The 16,604-nt window shown below is 37.2% G+C and overlaps 1 protein-coding gene across 4 annotated transcripts in view; it reads left to right on the top strand.

Moving 5' to 3' along the window:
- Positions 1 to 16,604, top strand: part of LOC124362545 (cGMP-dependent protein kinase, isozyme 2 forms cD5/T2) — a 381,547-nt gene that overhangs the window by 189,020 nt on the left and 175,923 nt on the right. The window contains exon 1 of one of the 4 annotated variants that reach the window (XM_046817153.1): positions 2,071 to 2,400. The exons of the other annotated variants lie outside the window; for them this stretch is intronic. Within the exon in view, the coding sequence (XP_046673109.1) occupies positions 2,252 to 2,400 (149 nt within the window). The 5' untranslated portion in view covers positions 2,071 to 2,251. Of the gene's footprint in view, positions 1 to 2,070; positions 2,401 to 16,604 lie in introns of those variants that run through there. 4 annotated transcript variants of the gene reach the window in all.

The following is a 16,604-nucleotide window of genomic DNA, read 5'->3' as shown; positions in this document are numbered from 1 at the left end:
GGCTGTATGTAGAGCAGTGGGGCTGTGAATTCTGAGGTGGGCGATCATTAACCCACCTGTGGTGAAGTGCACATGTTGCCATCAGGTATTATAAGGTTGTATGTAGAGAAGTGGACCTGTGGAATTCTGTGGTTGACGATCATAAACTGACCTGAGTGGTCAATGCATGTTTGCCATCAAGTGCTGTAGAGCAACATGTGGAAAAAGTGGAACTAAAGTTTTCCTTGGTGGGCGTTCATGAAACCACCAAAGTAGTGCTTTCCAGGTGAAAACGGAATTATCCAATTTTTTCCGTACGACAATTTTCATCTCACGGTCCAAAATATAGCGTACCATCATCTCACTCGGCCACTGGTTCTTTACTGGGCAGGAGGAGTTCATCGCATTTCCTTGCTCTTACTAATAAATTATGGACTACAATTATGTTAATTGTACACTTTAAAATTGAATCCTTACTTGCAGTTAATTGGTAATTCATTCTGAAAATACGGCTTTATCTGACCACATGGAATCAGGTGGAGTCGGAAAAAGGACATAAATGCTAATCCAATCAGAAAGTAAGTATTTCAATCAATTCTGTAATTACCCGGTGTAGAAGTAGTGTTCGTGATGTTTATAGAAGGCGCACGTAGTTGTGTCCATATTTATACAGGCATAAACCATGCAAATTGTGCGCCCACAGGTACACCCGATACTAAATAAACACTCCCAACGCTAATAGACTGTGTCTGTCGCGGTTCGGATAAATTGATTCTGAATAGGGTTTGTAATTAGTACTGGATAGAATCCGCGCGGTCTGAGGTCCTTGGCCTAACCTGTTTTCCATTTTAATTAACGGTCGCCTTTAGAATCCAAGCGCTGCTCCGCGGTCCGAAGAGAGCGACTGCTGAGTCCGTGGTCGGGTCGGACCTAATTGCATATTTATTGACGGCCCATGGAGGAGCAGGAGTGCAGGAGTGGATTCTTCATTATGGAAAGTATATAGCTAACGAGTTTTCATTGTAAAACATGAGACTCGTGTTTGAACAAAAATAAAGTACACGTCAACCATCCTTTGCTTTGAGGTTTAAGAATGTCGGTAGTTATACTATATTTTTATTACTCTCGTTGGCGACTCTAGTTTGCATTTATCACACTAACCTCCTTACGCTTATCTTTATAAGGAAACTGCCCTCGCTCAACATTGATTTTGGATTCGGAAAGATGTTCCGAGGAAAAAAACTATGTTTAGAGAATCAGTGGATTCGTATATATTTACTGACTATATGTAAATAAAGTTATTTTACTCAAGTTCAAATCTTCCTTTGTTGTTTAGAGCCGGTTTTAAGTTTACTTAAAAAACAACTATTTACTCCCAAATCGAATTGCTGCCATTAATTGGATATAATCTAACTTATTTTAGATCATATCTTAAACAAGTGTCTATTACTTATTACGACTACGTACGCTCGTAAAAATATTTAATAAATAGGCTCCGGTCAGTGCACTATCAAGTTTATCGCCACAGTAGATGACAAGAACAGCTGCGTGTTGGGCTACTTGCTACAGCTAGCCGCACGCTGGGCTACTAGCCGCCAGACAGGTGCTGGTACCACAGCGTCCTGTACAACATGCTAATGACGCATCCGCTTAATATTCCTGTTTTAAAGCCCCCATAAGCTCTTTACTTCATTGTTGTTGACATCACGCGCCTTGTATGGCTTGTGAGCGGATAGCCCACTTCTGCAAGGCTAGTAGCCTTAAACGATTACCGGTTGGCATATGACTAAAGCCCTTGCTATCCATGGTGTCTCATAAAATGAGGATCTAATTTTTGGGAAATTCAAACATCGTATAAAAATATTTAACTGTAGTAATACTTTTGCTCTGTTAACGACAGTGACCCAGGCAAATGTTATTGTAACAACTCCATTATGTTAATCTTACAGGGAGTTTAAAATCGTTTAGACTGTGAAAGGGAGTCAGAACTGGAGAAACAAATTTAGTCTGTGAACTGTGTGATAACTATGGCAGTGCTTGAGGTGGGCAGTTGATAGCACCCTGTACAACACTGACTGTGATTGATCAGTAACAATGAGCGGAACGAAAGAGTTGGAGCGCCGTCTAGCGGAGAGGGAGGCGGACATCACGCGGCGAAACGACGTCATATCGTACCTGGAGAAGGAACTAGGACGAGCGGGACGCGTTGATCCGCCATCTGAGGAACGAAATCGACAAGTTCCGTCAGGTGGTGAGACCCATCACCCAGCACATGGTGAGCCACCTGGGACTGCACGGGGACAACACGGAGTCCGAGGAAGGCTGGGATCCGGCTCAGAGACTGCGGACCAAGCGGCAGGCTATCTCAGCCGAGCCCATCATCGGTGACCTCAAGATCAACAAGATCCCCAAGACTGCCAAGTGAGTATCGTTCATTGTCTAATCTTGTTAATTGGAGTCAAACAGTAATATACGCTATGCGTATTTGAAGTCAAACAGTAATCTACGCCATGCGTATTTGAAGTCAAACAGTAATCTACGCCATGCGTATTTTGAGAGGTGGATTCCGGATATGTTTTCCACAAGGCGCTTTGTAGCGTTCAAATATGGGAATTGAATACGTAATACTGCAGTATGCTGTCGATGATCCACAAATCCTTATGTAGTTGCCGAGGTCTATTTACGGAAAGTTGATAGGAAACACGTGCGCTTCTGAGCGAGCGTTCACATTCAGCGGGTCATTGCAGGTGGAAATCTACATTTGCGGATAAGCATTGTGTACCTGCAGACCCGGCTTTAACGGGTGGTCTCTAATTGGGTGGTGATAAATTCCAAATACCTCCCCCACTAGAATATATTTTGTGCGAATTCTTTCTAATGTAAATGTTAGAAAGTGATTGGTAATTAAATTTATACCTGGTTTATTACTATTATTTCCCACACTTATTGTATTTTTGAAAACGAAACGTTTGACCTTTACCTAGCTTTGACATAAAGTGTGGTCCTGCTGTCTTTATGACAGACTCCATACTGGAAGAAATCTACATGTTAAAAATCCTTGATTGAAGGTTGACATGGAATGACCATATTAATCATGCTCGAATGAAATTATCCTCAGGCATTTATGTCTTGACGTCCTTAGCCAAATACTGCCCTATTAAAGTTCTGTTGTTGGCGTTGTATAGACAGATACACCCCCATCTACTGCTATGTTGTGACAGAAAATAGCCGGATGATTTAAAATTGCATATACAAGAGATTCATTCGTCAGGCAGTTGTCCATATTACCAACAGGTTACCGAGTCTTACACTCATATGAGACCAGAGGCAGGCAAACTACCGAACATACATACATCGAACGATGGTTTCATGAACGCTTGCCCTCATAGGCAGCTGTCTGTATTACCAACAAGTTGGCAAACTGGATTAAATATGTCGCAAGGCGCAAATACATTAAGACTCTAAAATTATTATCAGAATCACAAGCATTTTATAATATAAACGAGATTGTTAGCATACGGCTTGGATACTGGTCAATGAGGAGTTTGACACCGAAACTAAAGGTGGGAAAAAATTGGCAAACATCTGAAAGTTGTGTGAATGGTAAAGTGGATGCATTCAAGTGTAAGAAAATCAAATTAAATCAAATATACGAGTGGTGATTTCCATCAAACCGTAACAACTGGACGAGAACTCCTGATGTGATGGGATCGATTCAGTTATCCCTAATTAACCAATATTAGACGAGTCACAATGTACTGATGTAAATTCCTATTCAGCGTCTAAGCTATTATGCTTTAAATATATTTTAATGCGCAATTCAAAATAATTTTTAAACTATTTACAAACAAGAATAAACCAGTTTTATTCGTATAAAAAATTATTGGAGTTACTGTATCCGATTGTTTTTTCATTATCCTGTAGACGTTCTCTGACATCAGGTACAATCAACTTGTGGAAAAGAAAGAGTTGGTTTACGGTAAGACAGTACATTTCGACGTAGATTTTATAAATATTACATCCGCCACAAGTAGTATATCAGTTTGGCGGCAGCAAAATTCGAAAGCCAAAAAAAGCTTTAGTTATTTGAATATTATTTTGAGATGGATGTTTTTAAATCACTATATCGGTAGAGTTGTTGGTCTAAAATCGAACTTCAAGTACTGATTAATCGTTTGTGCTTAATGGTTTGTCCCCGTTTAAATCAGTAATATGTACACGCAATTCTGTGAGATAGATAATCTTTGCTATAGTTTACATTTCATTAGTTACGTTTCCAAGTGCGTTATTCATTGTTATTGGGCTTATGAATTTCTAGAAATATATTACCGAAAATGAGTTATAAACACATTAGTTAAAGTTCTTTTGCATACAAAACAGTATTATAGCAAAAGTGTATAAACCCTGCGTTTGGCTTTGTTCATGAAGGGGAGTTTAAAACATCCCAAAAAGAAGCATGAATCATGCCTGAACCTCTCTATAGATCAAGCTCACGAACGTCTTGAGGCTGAGGGCTCCGCCCTTTTTAATCATGAAGTGCAATTCATTTCTCCGCCTTCTTCATTAATCATCCCAAATTGCTTATATTCTTCTTCAATTCATCTTGTTCTGTAAGGTGTAATCTCTCTTTGTGTTAACAAGACGTGGTTCAACACACGAAGCTAGAAGAGTGTACAAAGTAGATGATGGCAGCTCCTCACAGGAGAATGTTATTAGGTTTGTGGAGACATGACCCTCGCTCGCTGCCCAGCTTGGCCCACCTGTCAAATATCGTTAGCCAAATGTAAAGCCTACTTAACATCTGCTTATTCCTGCTCAGAACACAAGACTATAACTGGATGCAAATATCTTGAATTAACACTTCTTTGCATAAACACAAGACCCCCTTGTAAGGCAAGACCGGGTAAGTGAACACTGTCTAAACATCTGTTTGGTCACCGTATAGCATCATTTTCCAACATTTTAGGTGCAGTTACCAGAGGGTTTTCAACCAATTTTGTTTATTTTCTACGAGGTCGAGCGCAAAATACTTTTGCGTTGTGTAACAACGAGGTCGGCTGATAAATGTCGCTTATGGTCGAGATAACGCGTTATAAAGACCACCTTGTGTAGATAAGGCCGGCGAGGAGAGAAGCCACAAGTCTTCTATTGGCCCCATTGATGTTGGTAAACAAGCCAGCAGACTAGCAGTACAGCTGGCAAGCCCAGTTCTGCTGCACCAATTGTGCAAGGCCGGAACTTGACTTGTGACCTCTGGCGTTGACGTCACCGCTCTTCGTATTGAAAAGCGCTTTCGGCAAGTATAACGTATAGTTTTAGTCCAGCCTGTCACAAGTCACAATTGTATTATTTCTAGTAAATAGCCAGGTTGTAATGTAGTCAAGTCGTGTCACACAACACATTATAGCAAATTTAATATCAATCATGTTGGCTCAAGAGTAGTTAAACTACAATAGTTCTGAAACTACTTCATGGTTTATGCGTGTTTTATCGTGTAAGCATAAATCCGTTCATTCATACAGAACATAATAATTAGACCGTGTTATATGTGTGCTTTCTATTTTATCAGACTTACGGGAGCCTGATAAGATTTTGCATACAAGGAAGCAAAGTCAAGTTTTACTTCTGAAAAGAGAACTTGGTGGGATAAGGATTTTGATTAAATGACGACAATCTTTAGGAGTATTTGTCATTTAAATCCATACTGTGTATTAAACATATCATCACTCTCTCTGTTTTATTAGGCTTCTTGAAAATTAACTAAAATTCACGTTTTCAAGGACTAAAAGTTAAAATTCACAAATAAAATGTCCTGAATAAATCGAACCTTAATTAGTAGTCAATATATAAGTGCAAGCATAAATATAAGGGACACACTTTTAATGTTTTGTTTGTTGAAATTCTTAACATCATGTAACACGTACTTTTCTTTACATATATATACAAGTGATATTTTGTCTCTATATCAATATTTCAATGAATTTTGTATTCCATGTGCTGGTATCATGTTTATATAATCCAGCCAAATCTATTATTGTAGAATGTACAAATTTACTTATCAACCATTTTTATCTTATTCACTTAGTCATATTAAATACAAATTCAACTTTATAACATTGTTATTTTAAATAATTGTTATGTCTTTTATATTTGAAAGGAGTAATTAATTCCCAATTGTTCTTACAAATGACATACAAATTGTTCTACATGTGATGTTATCACAGCAGTTGGGTTAATAGAACGAATAACATTTACGCTCGTAAAAGAGTTGACTCGTGTATTTATCGCCGGGGAAGGTGCTAAAAATGCTTCACACGGTGTCGAGAAATTGATATTGTATAAGCACCTAACCTGGTTATTCTTACAATCGACTGAGGAATGCTTCACACGGTGTCGAGAGTCAATTCGCATTGTATAAGCAACTAACCTGGTTATTCTTACAATCGACTGAGGAATGCTTCACACGGTGTCGAGAGTCAATTCGCATTGTATAAGCAACTAACCTGGTTATTCTTACAATCGACTGAGGAATGCTTCACACGGTGTCGAGAGTCAATTCGCATTGTATAAACAACTAACCTGGTTATTCTTACAATCGACTGAGGAATGCTTCACACGGTGTCGAGAGTCAATTCGCATTGTATAAGCAACTAACCTGGTTATTCTTACAATCGACTGAGAAATGCTTCACACGGTGTCGAGAGTCAATTCGCATTGTATAAACAACTAACCTGGTTATTCTTACAATCGACTGAGGAATGCTTCACACGGTGTCGAGAGTCAATTCGCATTGTATAAGCAACTAACCTGGTTATTCTTACAATCGACTGAGAAATGTTTCACACGGTGTCGAGAGTCAATTCGCATTGTATAAACAACTAACCTGGTTATTCTTACAATCGACTGAGGAATGCTTCACACGGTGTCGAGAGTCAATTCGCATTGTATAAGCAACTAACCTGGTTATTCTTACAATCGACTGAGGAATGCTTCACACGGTGTCGAGAGTCAATTCGCATTGTATAAGCAACTAACCTGGTTATTCTTACAATCGACTGAGGAATGCTTCACACGGTGTCGAGAGTCAATTCGCATTGTATAAACAACTAACCTGGTTATTCTTACAATCGACTGAGGAATGCTTCACACGGTGTCGAGAGTCAATTCGCATTGTATAAGCAACTAACCTGGTTATTCTTACAATCGACTGAGGAATGTTTCCGATATCGTCAGCTATGCTAGTTTTGGTGGAGTTCAAATTGAGGTGTATCAAGAGGGTTAAATATATTTAAAGGTGAATTTTTCAACCTATATACATTTACAAATCAGCCGTCAGACACATAAATAATAATTATATCGCTGTTAGGCAACTATACAAAGAGACCAAAAGTTGCTACTTTAAGGATCTGTGTATGGTTAGATTACAGTGATATACATTTGTCAGCCGTCAGACACATAAATAATAATTATATCGCTGTTAGGCAACTATACAAAGAGACCAAAAGTTGCTACTTTAAGGATCTGTGTATGGTTTGATTACAGTGATATACATTTGTCAGCCGTCAGACACATAAATAATAATTATCTCGCTGTTAGGCAACTATACAAAGAGACCAAAAGTTTCTACTTTAAGGATCTGTGTATGGTTAGATTACAGTGATAGAACATATATTTATCCGTGTTAACGTTGGTTTTAAATGTTTCAAGCTAAGAAAGATGTGATTCGAAAAAATGTATTAACCCGTTTGATATTCTTTTTTGACCGCCACCAAAACTAGCGCTGCTGCAATTGATTTCCTTTGTAATGCAATGTTCTCTACTAATTTCAAGAAAACACTGGGTTGTACTTGTACAATACAAATTGGTTCTCGGCTCCTAACTAGAAGTTCTTGCCCTTAATTACTTGTAAACGTTCTTTCACTTGAACTTTTCTCTTGTAACTAAAAAACTAAAGGCACTGAAATACTTTTTTTAGCAAACTGGGAACGCTATTAATCATAATGTATAATAACATTACAACATGTTAGTAATTACGGTACGTGAAGTACCGTACATGAGAACAGATTTATCATGGACAGAAAATTATTAATTTTTATCACGTTTTTTAATCTAGTTATTATTCGACAATAAACAACGACTGTTTAAATAAATGCATCATTAAAGTAAAATAAAGAAATATATTCCAAGAAACCGGTAAAAAAGTTAAGTCCACAAGCTGTAGTGAATGATTATTTAACTAAGCAGTCTGATGATGCAAGCCGCTCCACCCGAAATGTAAACAAGATTATACATCAGGTGGGTGTAACTTATAATTTGTAAATTACCGTTGGCCAATTTATAGACCATTAACGTGCTCGTGTAGTCAGGTAGCCAATATCCAATCTAGCGGGCGTTGTGCCCCACCCACCCCCACGTAGCGTAGTCTACTGGTAGACTTTCTATCTTATAATGGTACGGGCAGTTGATAGAACTATAAAAACATACCACGAAATATGCATGTGTTTGTCAACGAACTACGAACTAATTCAATTTACACACGATGAATAAATAACAATTGTATTTAATACTCTTGGTTTCATAAGACGTTAGCCTGAACCTCAAACCTTTATACGGGAGATGAAACGCATTCCAATCCTTAGTATTATCTTTGCTTTTCTTACCGGTACGGCTCATTTAGATTTTTTATAAATGTTGTTTACTTTATCATTTAAATATTTAAAAAAATGTTTACTCTCCAAAAAACGGCAATAGTCTTTGGATGCGAATTAATTATATGTTCTAAGTGAGACATATTCCGCAATTCTACGCCCGAAAATAAGAGCTAAAAGGTTTTTAAGGTTTAACACTTTTCATGCTAGTTGGATCTTAGTCACTACAGTTTAATAAATATTAATTTTGCTAATTCTGAAAAAAATTTAATATCGATTCCTGCATAACTTTTTTAAAGCGTGAAAAATTCGTAACGGTATGTGCTTGGTTAAAATTCTACGAAACTTGTATATCTATACAACTTTGAACCGAACATAAGATACATTCGATATTATTCATTAAGTTTTCATTCGATTTTATGGCTTTAACCATTCTATTACATCACATTCGATGGGGACAACGTAATGAACGTTAAATTGATAAATTACGTGATTATTAAAACAAATACTATGTAAATGTTGCAAACGTCATCGCGGACCCGATAGTTTTCTGGTCACCAGGTGTGAAATTCTCAGTCTGGTAAAACCTTTCCTTTTGAACCGGTTTCATCTTCACATAAAGTACTGGACTCCCACAGCATTGTGCGTAAAGTTGTTATTGTATCCTAAACAGTATAGTGCCAACTTTTCGAGATCTCGCTCCCTTCGTCAGCCCATCCCCACTTGGACACAAACACTTAATAGTAAGCTACACGTCACTAGCGTAGTATTTGGTATCACTCCACGAGTAATAACACTACATTTTGAAGTTTGAAATCTATCTTCTTCTTCAAGAACCAAAATCCCTAAAACAATTGAAAATAAACTTTTTGAGTAGCAGTCTATTGCAGCACTTTTTAGCTGTTAGGTTTTTTATGTATTAGGGATCATTTTTACACATGAGGAAAAGGTAGGTTTTAATCTTTGAAACGTAATGTTATCATTATAGTAACATAAAATGATAGCAAATGTCCGAAATCCTACTATCGTTTAAAACTTTGAACAAAGAATACTAGGCAGTTCCTTACTGGAACCCCGTACTTTTTACAATTTAGATCAATTCTTTAAAGGCTATCACCATATGGATATATTTATATCTTAAGACTACTACTTTAGCCTTGTTACCTGAACCATTAGGGAGGTATTTCCTTCCTAAGTGCTATAAAAGAGCGATAAGGGCTTTATAACACAATTGCACCTATAAACGGCGAATCCCACATCGAGTGTGTTGTGCAATAGTTTATAATCGATGTGTTTAGTCGCTCTGATCGAAACTGGATGCATTTTGGCCCAAAAACATGATATAGAGGACTAACTTCTAATAACCGCAGACTTATTTTCCAGCACAAACATTGTACAGTAGGAAATTGTCATTCATGCTAAAGTTTACACAACAATCCGATGTTTTATTGGCTGAGCTTTAGCGAAGCCTACTACTTGTAGGGCTGGCTAAATTTCATTTCTGTCTGTCTGTCCGCACGATATTTCGAAAACGAAATGAACTATCGACTTGAAATTGTAAATGAAGCTTTATTTCTATATGATGAATACTGAGTTCGATGATGGCGCATATCACACCATCGGATTTGACTAAGCTTTAGCAAATATTTTTACATTATTGTCTTATAGGTAACCATGACGGCAACGAAAAAATAAAGGAATAAATAAATTTGTAAAGAAACTCAATACACTCATAAGAAATTCAAATACGTTACATACTGATACTTGTAGCTTAACTATCACGAAGACATACAACATCATTTTATAGTGATTTGGTTAGTAGACTTTTATTATTTAACACCGATATTATGAATCAACATTATTTATATAATAAATAAACAATATGATTTATAGATAAATAATAAATTTAATAAATAAATATTTCAATGTATCGTGTGACAAGATATGTCGAAAAAAATTCCATATGTAGACTCTGAATTTTGCATGAAACTTAATTCGTACAAGAATGAGTTCTATGGTGGGTAATTTTTGTGTCAAATTCTTTTTTTTATGATTGTCTTTTTGTCTATCTATCTGCAGAACATTAAATGAGCTATAGATTTGAAATTATGCATGCAACCTCAGCGAAGTGTACTATAACGTGTAGTGTGGCGTACTTCTACCTTTTTTTATCTATGATCTGAAGCGATATTCCATGATAGAGAGACGTACACAACACTGCTCAAGTCCGTACTGTAGAGTGCTATCGCACTCTGAAATATTTATACAGCAGAGTGTAGCCGATCGGCGGTCGTGGAGTCGAGCTCGTTAGCCCCAACAGCGGCTTCTCTCATGTTGCCTACAAATGGACCATCACTGCCCTCAGTATCGTCTCCGCAGAATAAATACTGACCAGCAAATTGCAGTTGAGACTAGAAACCTTCTCAGTCACGAGAAAATACTGACTTGGATTACCATCGTCTGTAGTTTGGTACCAGAATGCTAATTGTTTCCCCATCAGGGTACTTTATCTCGGTGTCACGTTTATACCCTTGTGTCCTTTTACGCGATAAACTATAGTGCTATGGTGTAGTTTCAACCGCATTATATTACGTTTTTGGAAAACTATTTTGTAAGTGGTGTCATTTTCAGTAGGAGATTCACCATCGAAATTCATTAATTATTAATGACGTATCAAGTGTGAAAACCGCAGCACTTCCATGTTCAATTTTTTATTTTATTATAGTAGTGTTTTACCTTAATAAACCCAAATTTTAAAGTGAGATTTAAACTCTATGTAAAAACTGTATGCACTACTGTATCCATATTACTGCACTATGCTTTAAGGAGTAAACGATTGATATACTAGCTGGTAATAAATCTTAATATCCAAGATTTAAAGGTGAAAACCAGCATTTAGGTTGCATAATCCAGGTTGACCGTACCACAGAGGGCGTAAATTATTTAAGCACTACTGTATCGATATTACTTCACTATGTTGCTAAGGGTTAAACAGTTGATACACATAATTGTTAATATCCCAGATTTAAATGTAAAAACCAGCATTAATATTCAATAATCCAAATTGACAATACCATAGTGGGCGTGAATACTGTAAGCTTAACTGTATCCATATGACTACACTAGTCTCTCACAAGTAACACAGTGTGTTCTAAAGCCATTGTTGAACATACTTGAAATATCGTACCTTGAACTAAAATTTGCTGCAAAATAATGTAAAATTTACAGTGTTTTATAAGCGTATCGTAACTGTTGCCCAACATTTACTAAGCCAAAATAATGAATAAAAATCTCGACATTCCTGTAATTTAAACATTTAAGTAAACAGTAGATATAGTATTATCAGATTAACTGCATTATTATAAAAAAATTTTATATAATAAAATGGTAAGAAATATAGAATGGTATTGAGCATTCAAACTCATTAAATTTTATTGTTTGTTTATGCTATTTCAATAGTACAAGAACGCGCGTGTATCGTGGCACTTGATAAGATACATCCAAAGTCATCTTATTTCTAACTGTAGTTACCTTTATTACTTATTTAATTGCCAACAATTAGAGCAAAATTCAAAGAATCCTCTATAAACCAGTAATAGGGTTCAAATGAAAAGAATTCCTAGCATTCTTGTCAGTGGTTAGGGTTCTAGCAAATGTGTAACAAGACGTTCCTACTGTGCCTGCGTGTAGATATGACGTCACAAGGCCAACTTTTTGCGTGTACATGTCGCATGATGGCCCCTAGGCATCTCACGCTGTCTACAGTCCTAGCAGTTATCAACCCAATATTGACAGTTGTTGTCTAAATCGTGCCAAATTTGTCTGTCGACTAATTATTAAACCGGAGTAATTTGTCATTATTTGTAGCTTGAGACTTGAGAAAGAGGGGCTCAGATTTGCCACTTGTTTGTAAAATACAGGTATTTAAAATAATTATGGCAAATTAAAATTGCAATACTAAAAGGTAAATCTTTTACCTTTTAATTTTAACTATATCAACAATACTTTTAGATTAGCATAATTGTGGAATGCAGCTGAATTAAGAGCGTCTTTTTTAAGTCAACGTTATATTGATGTTATTACAAATCTCATAAAGTATATTGGGTGATATTCTCATTAATCATAATACCAATGTAGTACATTTAAACAGTAATAAAGTAGGGAGTAGAAAGGTGTATAACAGGGCACAGCATCAAAGAACCTTAACCCAGGAGGCAGTGGCGTAGCGAAGGGGGGGGTCCAGGGGGTCTGGACCCCCCCGAAATTTTAAGACATATTAAAAAATAAAGCATGGAGCAGGAGACAAAAGGACAGTTATCATTACTCTTGTCTACAAACATTAAATTGATTGATTTCACTGATTGAAGTTGTAAGGGTTCAATTTTATACCCCGTTTTTTTTTTCTTAAATGAGAAAACGTTTATTTTGACAAGTAGGTGTGTCGATTTATTTTTTTTCGTCGATAGTCGTCGTCGTCATTCCATTAGAAGGAGTCGATTTGAGGTTAGGGAACCTCTCTACTCGGGGCAGTGCAGTTAGCCGGAGCTCCGATGTGACCGCTGCAGCGTCTGGCGACGACTGACGAAAACGCGTCTCTGCGCATGACCGGCTGGCGTCCTACTTATACAGCCGATCCGACAAGGGACAGAGAGTTTTGCTTGCTAACGTCGTGGAGTGAAGCCAATTCGAGGAGAAGAGTTTTCGCTTGCGGACGTCGGTTTATGAAGTCTGAAGTCGAGTCGAGGAATACGAGAGTCCTGTACGAGAGAATACGCAGTCGGCATATATCGTCTTTTGGTGAGTCACCCCGAATTGTAATCATTAAGGGAATTTAAAAACAGTACGAATATTGAATGTTGAATATAAAAACTAGTGCTGATTCGTTAACCTTGAATTCTACGGAATCTTTGAAAAATTAATAATTCGGTGCGTAGTATAGGTTATTTCGTTTAGTGACAGTAGTGTATCTATTAATTATAGATTCCATTACCTTTCACTACCTATCCTAGTTTGCAAACGGGTATTTTGCATCCTATAAGCCGCGCAGGTTTGTAATCCTATTCCTAAAATTGATAATTCGGCGCGTAGGATAGGTTTAGACCAGCTTATAGGTTATCTCGTTTAGTGACAGTAGAGTATCTATCAAATATAGGTTCTATTACCTTTCACTACCTGTCCTAGTTTGCAAACGTGTATTTTGCATCCTATAAGCCGCGTAGGCTTGTTATCCTATTCCTAAAATTAATAATTCGGTGCGTAGGATAGGTTAACAGCAGCTTATAGGTTATCTCGTTTGGTGACAGTAGTGTATCTATCAAATATAGGTTCTATTACCTTTTACTACCTGTCCTAGTTTGCAAACGTGTATTTTGCATCCTATAAGCCGCGTAGGCTTGTTATCCTATTCCTAAAATTAATAATTCGGTGCGTAGGATAGGTTAACAGCAGCTTATAGGTTATTGCGGTTAGCGCCAGTAGCGTATCTATTCATTATAGGTTACACTACCCTTCACTACCTATCCTAGTTTGCAAACGCGTATTTTGCATCCTATAAGCCGCGTAGGTTTGTGATCCTATTCCTAAAATTGATAATTCGGTGCGTAGGATAGGTTAAGACCAGCTTATAGGCTATCTCTTAAAATTAATAATTCGGTGCGTAGGATAGGTTAACAGCAGCTTATAGGTTATCCCGTTTGGTGACAGTAGTGTATCTATCAAATATAGGTTCTATTACCTTTCACTACCTGTCCTAGTTTGCAAACGTGTATTTTGCATCCTATAAGCCGCGTAGGCTTGTTATCCTATTCCTAAAATTAATAATTCGGTGCGTAGGATAGGTTAACAGCAGCTTATAGGTTATCCCGTTTGGTGACAGTAGTGTATCTATCAAATATAGGTTCTATTACCTTTCACTACCTGTCCTAGTTTGCAAACGTGTATTTTGCATCCTATAAGCCGCGTAGGCTTGTTATCCTATTCCTAAAATTAGTAATTCGGTGCGTAGGATAGGTTAACAGCAGCTTATAGGTTATCCCGTTTGGTGACAGTAGTGTATCTATCAAATATAGGTTCTATTACCTTTCACTACCTGTCCTAGTTTGCAAACGTGTATTTTGCATCCTATAAGCCGCGTAGGCTTGTTATCCTATTCCTAAAATTAGTAATTCGGTGCGTAGGATAGGTTAACAGCAGCTTATAGGTTATCCCGTTTGGTGACAGTAGTGTATCTATCAAATATAGGTTCTATTACCTTTCACCACCTGTCCTAGTTTGCAAACGTGTATTCTGCATCCTGTAAGCCGCGTAGGCTTGTTATCCTATTCCTAAAATTAATAATACGGTGCGTAAGATAGGTTAACAGCAGCTTATAGGTTATCCCGTTCGGTGACAGTAGTGTATCTATCAAATATAGGTTCTATTACCTTTCACCACCTGTCCTAGTTTGCAAACGTGTATTTTGCATCCTGTAAGCCGCGTAGGCTTGTTATCCTATTCCTAAAATTAATAATTCGGTGCGTAGGATAGGTTAACAGCAGCTTATAGGTTATCCCGTTTGGTGACAGTAGTGTATCTATCACATATAGGTTCTATTACCTTTCGCTACCTGTCCTAGTTTGCAAACGTGTATTTTGCATCCTATAAGCCGCGTAGGCTTGTTATCCTATTCCTAAAATTAATAATTCGGTGCGTAGGATAGGTTAACAGCAGCTTATAGGTTATCTCGTTTGGTGACAGTAGTGTATCTATCAAATATAGGTTCTATTACCTTTCACTACCTGTCCTAGTTTGCAAACGTGTATTTTGCATCCTATAAGCCGCGTAGGCTTGTTATCCTATTCCTAAAATTGATAATTCGGTGCGTAGGATAAGTTAGGTGTATGTACTTGGTCAATCTACTAGATATAGCATATATAAACCTTTCTATAGCTCGTGATAATATATTTTGCTTACTTTAAGTCGTGTAGGCCTAATAGCCTAAGCTCAAAGTTATTGATCAACGCCAGGATAGGCTGGGAACTTAATTTAGGCTATCTAGGTAACAGCCTTGTTTACAGATATATTATTCATTGGCTTAATAAACCTCTGAATTCTCAGCCCGGTTTCTAAATAATATTTGTTTGGTGCCCTGTAAATCGCATAAGCTTTACTTCCTACTTCGAAGAGTATGTTTCAAAGTGAATGTTAGGTTGTAGGCTATAACAAACTTTTAATGCTTGTTAATATTAGCATATTTGATACTAAGGGCTTAAAGAGGAAAATAGTACACACGAAATACCTGTATTATTGCTGAACAAGGATACTTGTATTAAATAACCTAAATATATTTGCTTGAAGGGATTTAGCTGCTTCACAGGAGAGAGATATAACACAAGACTTCCCTTAGACATTTTGCTTCCAGCTTAACTTATAAACTTATACGTTAACGTTAGTCTTGTTAGTATAGAGAAGGAATCTGTTGGTTTAATATATTATTGACAGCTCTAATCAACATTTATCCACGTAAAATCGCGAAACATAGAACAGAAAACTGTGATGATATCGTTCTATTGAAGAGTGCGAATAACTGAATTCGCTCTGAACGAGTCTGAGATTTTCTGTTCACTCACGTTTAACCTTGTGTATCATATCGATCTTTACCAGCGTACGGTGAGGGCGCGGGTAAGATAGAAATAGCTATAAGTCGATATCACAACCCTGGAATAGAACCCAGCACGACTGCAACTATCAGGGTAGACGATATAAAAAGCGATTTCACCGAAACACCTCACATAAAATGGCGCCCGAACAATTGGACTGAAAAGAATAGAAATCGAAAGACAAAACACTAAGTGATACGACAGAGACAACTTAAAATACACAAACTTACTGCGAATAACTATTGAAAATGGATCTATACATTTTAAGGTTTCTGAGAACCATTCTAAACCTTCTTGGATGGAACGTATTTTGGATGTATATTAATGGAGGAGAAAGCGG

Source organism: Homalodisca vitripennis, chromosome 5 (genome assembly GCF_021130785.1).
Source record: "Homalodisca vitripennis isolate AUS2020 chromosome 5, UT_GWSS_2.1, whole genome shotgun sequence".
Classification (NCBI taxonomy): Eukaryota; Metazoa; Arthropoda; class Insecta; order Hemiptera; family Cicadellidae; genus Homalodisca; species Homalodisca vitripennis.
The sequence above is the reverse complement of the archived record's forward strand: the minus strand, read 5'-3'. Positions and strand labels throughout refer to the sequence as shown.